The sequence below is a fragment of the Oryzias melastigma genome, linkage group LG19 (genome assembly GCF_002922805.2).
Source record: "Oryzias melastigma strain HK-1 linkage group LG19, ASM292280v2, whole genome shotgun sequence".
Taxonomy (NCBI): domain Eukaryota; kingdom Metazoa; phylum Chordata; class Actinopteri; order Beloniformes; family Adrianichthyidae; genus Oryzias; species Oryzias melastigma.
Window position 1 is genome coordinate 9,336,002 of NC_050530.1, and position 6,728 is coordinate 9,342,729.

General features: G+C 37.3%; 1 protein-coding gene across 3 annotated transcripts in view; it reads left to right on the forward strand.

Moving 5' to 3' along the window:
- The window catches only part of LOC112153971 (ankyrin repeat and fibronectin type-III domain-containing protein 1), a 135,290-nt gene that overhangs the window by 36,779 nt on the left and 91,783 nt on the right, over window positions 1-6,728 (forward strand). For all 3 annotated transcript variants that reach the window (XM_036217129.1, XM_024284476.2, XM_036217128.1), the window contains one exon: window positions 31-263. In XM_036217129.1, the coding sequence (XP_036073022.1) occupies window positions 31-263 (233 nt within the window). The remainder of the gene's footprint in view (window positions 1-30; window positions 264-6,728) is intronic.

A 6,728-nucleotide genomic window follows, 5' to 3' on the forward strand; every position in this document is an offset into this window, starting at 1 on the left:
CCCCCCCCCCCCTCTCCCCACTTCATCAAGGAGAGCTGTGGCGTTTGGAGGATGACATGGAGGGTGACGACGAGACCGAACAGGGCTGCACGGAGGCGCGGCCCCGATCCCAGTCGCCCTTCTCCCACTTCCGGGCGCGGGCTGCATACCTTCGCAAGAGCATGTCTGCGGATGACCACCTGGACATGGGCGCAGACTACTTCAGCACTGCAGCGGATGGCAAACCAGCTGGTGGCAGCAAGGGAAAGCTGAAGAGAAAGTTTGTAAGTTTCATTCATTCAAAACACTTTTTTTTTCTTATATTTGCATCACTTCTTTTTGAATTCTGCAGCTGATATGTCAGCCTTTCACAAACTCACTGCTTTGTTCATACAATGCATAAACACAGATCCACAAAGAGCATTCCTTATCTCTCTCCAGCCGTTTGACTCAGCTGACATGCAGCCTCTGTGTGCAGCCCGGCTTCCCAAATGCTCGTCTATCAGGTCCCAGGTGTGGGCTGCTCTTGTTTATATTATTGATGGAGGCACTTTAGGTTCGCTCGGTGCAGAAACCAATCTAAAAAATAGTACAGATTGACCACTTTTTTTTTTTCATTCTTATTTACATGAAATCCTGCAGTTTCTGGCTTCCTTCCAGCTATATTTAAGTCATCTCTGGAGGACAGGTGCTTCCAGCTTTTTTGAGGATTGTAATCCTTTGCTCTGTTGCAGGTGTATAAACTACACTTTTATATATTCTGTTTTTTCAGGACGCATCATGAACAACGCAAAACTAAAGTGTTGAAAAAGTGCACAAGAGTAGCTGAAGTCCCACTCCAATCATCTATTGTAAAAGCGTTCTCAGTGGTCTTTTATAATAAATAATCTGTTTTTAGGCAAAAAACTTTCTGCAAGAGTTCTCACCTCCGAGTTGTGGGCGGGATCATTGGCAACCCCGCCCCTTTTCCCTCCCCGTTTCTGATAGCTCTCTGTTTTTGCGCTCTCCAATACTTCCCATCAACCCCCACTAGCTTACAGCCCCTCACAACCCCAACCTAACCTTACAGCGGAAATGCAATATCGCATCTATCCAGCTGTAGACTTTCATCCAGAAGCCAGTTTGGATGAGGAAAACAAAGACGTTATTGGATCTATTTGCCTCCAAGTGGATACATGGGAGCGCATTTTCAATCGTCTGCTTCTGATTCACAACAGTTTAAATAAAGAAATACTCAGAAATGCAATTTTAGGGTTCATTTTCTAATTTTCTAAATGTCAAAAGAGGATGTTAAAAACACCAAAAACACCATTTTCCTCGGAGTGGATCAGTTAGTGCTTCTCCCCGACTGTCTGCTCTGTAAATGTGTCTTGTATTCAACAGTGTCCATCTTTTTAAGGCTTCAACTCGTCTTCGTTGTTGTGAAAGTGTAATAGTCTTCCCTGCTAATTAAACATTTAGAGATAGGTGTTGCCGTATTGTACTTTGCACTCAATCGCTGTCTGGAACAGTATTAGACGAAGGCAGCCGGCTTGACGAATGAGCATTAAAGATTGAAAGCCCTCGTATTCTCCCTCGGTCATTAGATCAGGTAACTGGACTCCTTATTACCAGCGTTAGCTTTGTAATTGATTCTCCAGTGTAAGAAGTGCAACGGGACACCAGCACAGCAGGGGGACAGAACTTATGGGTTTTCCTCTTGAGAGCGCAGCCTGACTATAATTTGTGACGGGAGACGATGCATGAACTTCAAGCTGACTTCACAAGTCAAAAAAGGACTTCTTTCTTCTTCTTCTTTTTTTATTTTTTTGTTTCTTGTGTTCTTAAAAGGAGTCCGTGAACCGTCTGATTTGATCAAAGGTCAAAGTCAGACCACCAAAATCCATCAGTGCAGGAAAAAGAAAAAGGAGTTTCAATTCAACAGACGTTACCGTTTCATCCATTGAATTAAAATGGGAACTGCATTGAATTTGATGACCTGCGGCGTGTGCTTCAGGGTGAGAGCTTTTCCATTATTGTCTTTCAACTTCACACTGCATTAGAAGCACTATCAGACACTTCTTCTTCTTCTTCTTAATGCATTATTCTTTCTTTTACATTTTAATATGGAATCTAGTGTTGTGGTTCAAATCGTACACGGTATAATGCACTTGTTGGACGCTTTTATTCCAGCTTCTTTTTTTGTTTTTCTCCTTTGGGAGTGTGCTTTTGATGGCCAGATTAAACAGAGAGAAGTAAAAGCATTTTTACTGACCGTCGTGGTTATATAAGGCGGGACAATTCAGGTTTTGTCTTCCTTTGAAGGACTATTTTATATTTCATTTTCATTTTGAAACTTAAAAGTCAATGTTTTTTTTTTTTAGCATTCTGAATAATTCATTCACGCAGCCTGCCTTCTATTTACCGCTTCTTTTTGCTCTTCATGAAAAGCCAAGCAGCTTTATTTTGCACACTTTTTATGAATTGAGGAAAACACTATTTTGAGTGGCATAAAAATATCAAAACGGGCACAGCAGAGGAAAGAAATGGGTCAGTCCAGTGAGAACAGATCAGCTCATAAAGAGTGTCTAAAGATGACACGTTTGCTCCGTGTTGTTGTTTTTTATAAAATCATGCAAATCTTTATTATTAAATCAAAGAAAAATGTTTCTGACAAATTTTTATTAAATGATGAACTTCTTACATTTTGATTACAACTTTATTTAAGTTAAAGTACTTTTTTGATATTATAAATCGTTCCCAGTGGTCCTTATAATTATGATTATACAATATTTTGCCAAAATACAAAAGTTTTTGTCATTTTTTAAGACATATTTTCTGCAGGAGCTCATTGGAAATTTGTGGACAAGTTTGTGCTAATTTCCCATCAACCCTTTGTCTCATTAGCTTGTAGCACCTCACAAGCTAACATTAGCATAGCACAAAAAATGTCAGAGCTATCTAGCTGTACAGTGTTTAGTCAGATCCCCACTCAGATGAGGAAAATGAAGATCTATTTGTCTATTTGCTGCATCATAAACTCCAGCTTTTTTCAAACCGATGCTTTTCGTCTGATCCAATAGGATTTGAATGAAGTAATACTCAAAAACGCAGTTTTAGTCTTAAATGATTTTATATATGTCCTCCATCATGAGAGAAATGCTGCTAGAACTTGATAAAAACACAAAAAACACAATCTTAAACACTCATCTATAAGATTTGTCTTTGAGAGTTAAATAAAAGAGGGATAAATATAATGAAACCGAAGTTTTAGTACAAAACAGATTCATAAATGGAATATTCCATTTAATAATAATGTTCAATTCTTTAACCAACAAAAAGAAATTGGATAAAATGTGTTCTGGATAAAGAAGAATCTGACCTGTGAGATGAAGTGTACTGAGGATTATGTGGGTGAGAATCAAAGAAAAAGTATCTGTTTGTGCCGCTGCCTGTTATGTGGTAAAGTATGGCTGTTTACTGTAAAAGTGACACCTCCTTCACAATATCAGCTTCTCTTTTCATCTCTGCTTATGTATTTTCAACAGTTTTTAAGAGTTTGGGTCTTTCGGAACCTTTAATTAAGTCACAATAATAGAGACTAAACATCTTTACTTGCTATGTGCTTTGGTAACACAATTAAGATAATTTTTTTATTACTAATTAACGCTAAATAGATTTTTTTTATTCCAAGTGTCTTTGCAAAATAAATAAATACATTTAAGAAATGATCAAATGTGCTTATAAATTACTCAAATAATGTAGAGATTTTATTAACTGAAATTAAACAAGAAAAAAAAATGCTATAAATCAATTCATGGTCAAATTAAAATCTAAATACTGCACAATTTATGCATAAAAATAGTGAAATAAAAAAGCAATCACGAGAAAATTAAATAAAGTAAAAGAAGATGATATTCTTGATGTTTTTAACCTGGTCTTGTAGCATTTTTCTCATAATGGAGGAAATATAAGAAGAAAATTAAGCTTAAAATTACATTTCAAATTTTATTTTAATTTAAGTTGTTTAGATTTTGGCTAAAAATAGTACAACCATAACTAAAAGACCATTGAGAAAGCTTTAACTATAAATCAAAAGATGATTAAAGTGGGACTTTTGGGACATTTCCATGTGTGCGCCTCCCGGCTTTTACTTGTTGGATGGAATCTGGACGACTTGGCTAAATGTCCAGTAGATGGTTGCATAGCAAAACATAAAAAAAAATGACTATAACGAGGTTAAAAACATTTTCAGGTTAAAATAAAATAGTTCAAAATGAATTTTAATGTTCATGTACACCTAATGAAATGCAGATATAACATTTCCCGTCTGTGTTGTTCATGCATCTGATGTGCCGACACACAAAGTTGAATTGCAGCAAGCTGAGAGGCTGAGTAATCACATAATCAAAGTACAGAGCATGTCATTCCTGCTGATTGGATAGATGGAACTGCACAATGCTGCGTGTTTGCTGTATTACAGCCTGACATGATGACTCACAGAGTTTCTCCACTAAATGAATCAAGGACAGTCAATTTACTGAAAACTGTGAATGCAAATAATTACCTTTAACAATCTCTGGATTCGTTGGAAACCGTCAGGAAACGCCGCGAGAACCCGTTAGAGCAAATCATTTTTAGTGTTACACACTCACTCTCATCCAGGACCCCTGAGAAAGCTCCAACAGGAAACGCAGTGGTCTCTGGATTATTCAAAAAACAAAATCATATTCAGGCTGCAGCTTTTGTCAAACAGCTCTGGGTTGCCTGGATTGTTTGTGAAAATCGTGGTGATGCCCCCGGTGGTTAAATTTCATCCCCGTTACGGAGATCAGAGCGTGCTGCAGCATAATCATTCATAAAATCACATCCAAATAGCCAGAAAACATCTTATGTAAACGCATGTAAAAAAGCATATTGGGAAAGTTATACAGTATGTCATCCGTCATGTCTGCACTGCAGTTTGATCCGTTTGTAAATTAGCTCATTTCCTCCGGAGGTAGGAGCTGCTGGGATTCCTCTAACAGCTCTAAGGCTTCAGGAAAGCAATTGCTGTCCTGTTTTTTTAACCACACTGACCACCTGCTCACAAAATACCTTTAGAGAATCCTAAATCTGGAACATATCTAAAGAGTAATCTCCCTTAGATGTCTCAGGGATTAGAAGGAGAAAGAGACACATCCTGTCAGCTGAAAATTGGCTCTGTGTTTGATCAAAGCTGTTTGCTTTTGTCGCACAGACAGAAAACATCGCTGTTTGGATGAAATCTGTTGTTTTTCAGAAGAATCTCGAAGCTTTTCATGTTGCTGTCTTTGCTAAGTCACCATCTGATGCGTCGTGGGTTTGCTCATGGACCTCATGTTCACTGAAGCTGCTCACATAGTCACATTCATCTGCGTACATGTATGAATCACATCGACACTCTATATCTGTTGAATAAGTTTTTATGGCAGAAATGAATGATATAAACAAACTTGAGTGACAGAGGAATCAAGGAAAGCATTCACATTCTATTGTAGCACTCTCTACAGAACCTTCACACTACACTGGCTCTATTTATCTGACTATTAACTATAAAACATTCGTTTTTTTTTTTTTTCACGAGTGCATGGAGGAGAAATAGTCAGACCAGAGCAGATGTGTTCAGTGTTGATTGTCAGTGGAGTCACACTGACCCATATTGTGGGATGGAAGAGAGCCAAATTAACTGTTCATTTCATTCATCGACAGAAAACGGTCTCAGATGCTCGATTGTTCTCAGCAAAGATTACTCTGAATTAACTCACCTTTCCCATCATTTTGGCTACATTTCCCTTTTAATTCTAAATGGACGGAGACTTTATGTCACTTGGTAAACCTGGTAAATATATATATATTTTTGTAAATTACCTTTTAACCAGAATTCAAACTAAAAATAAAATTAGTAACTTCAAAATAAAATTACTCAAGTGAAAGTAAAAGTAAAAGTCTGGCGATTATTATTTCTATCCAAAAAGTGTATTTATTTCTATAAAAATAAATACAAATTAATTAAAAAAATATTTATTATTTAAAAAAAATAATAATTTTTTTAAAGTACACTTTAAAAAAATAACTTTCATAGATAATAGATTCAGAGCCCATTTTTTAATCGAATTCAAGTATTTATTTATTTATTATTTATGTTTGCATATATTGGGGTACCGTAGAGCAAAAACTGGATTTTTTTTTTTCATTTAGAAAACTGTGGTGAAATCTGCCCAAATATCACAGGACATGAATGTTTATACCAACTAATCATCTCATCACCTCAAAGCACAATTTCCCAAGATGTCATTAAATTGGCTTATTTTGGCTAATTGTTTCAGTTAAGGACTTTAGATTTGACATCTAGTCAGAAGACCGTCATCGATCCTCTCCATAAGTCTGGGTGAGCTACAAAAATTCATAGCTAAGGAGGCTGGCTGTTCACGCTGTGTCCAAGCAGATCAAAATGTGGCAGGAAAAGATGCTCCAGTCAAAGAGACGACTTATCTCTATTATCAAAAGGACACAAAAGACTGGTGAGGAGCAGAACCCGAGCTGCTTGAGGTCCAGTGTGAAATCTCCACAGTCAGAGTCAATAAACTCTGCTTCCTTTGATCCAAAATCACTGCAACAACCAGAACGTTTGTTTTAGAGGATTTCATGATTCCTTCTGCTGAGGATCTGGATGGAGATGTAGATTTCATCTTCCACCAGGCCCCGCCCATATACTGCCAGAAGCTCCAGAACCATCACTGTGCTTGACT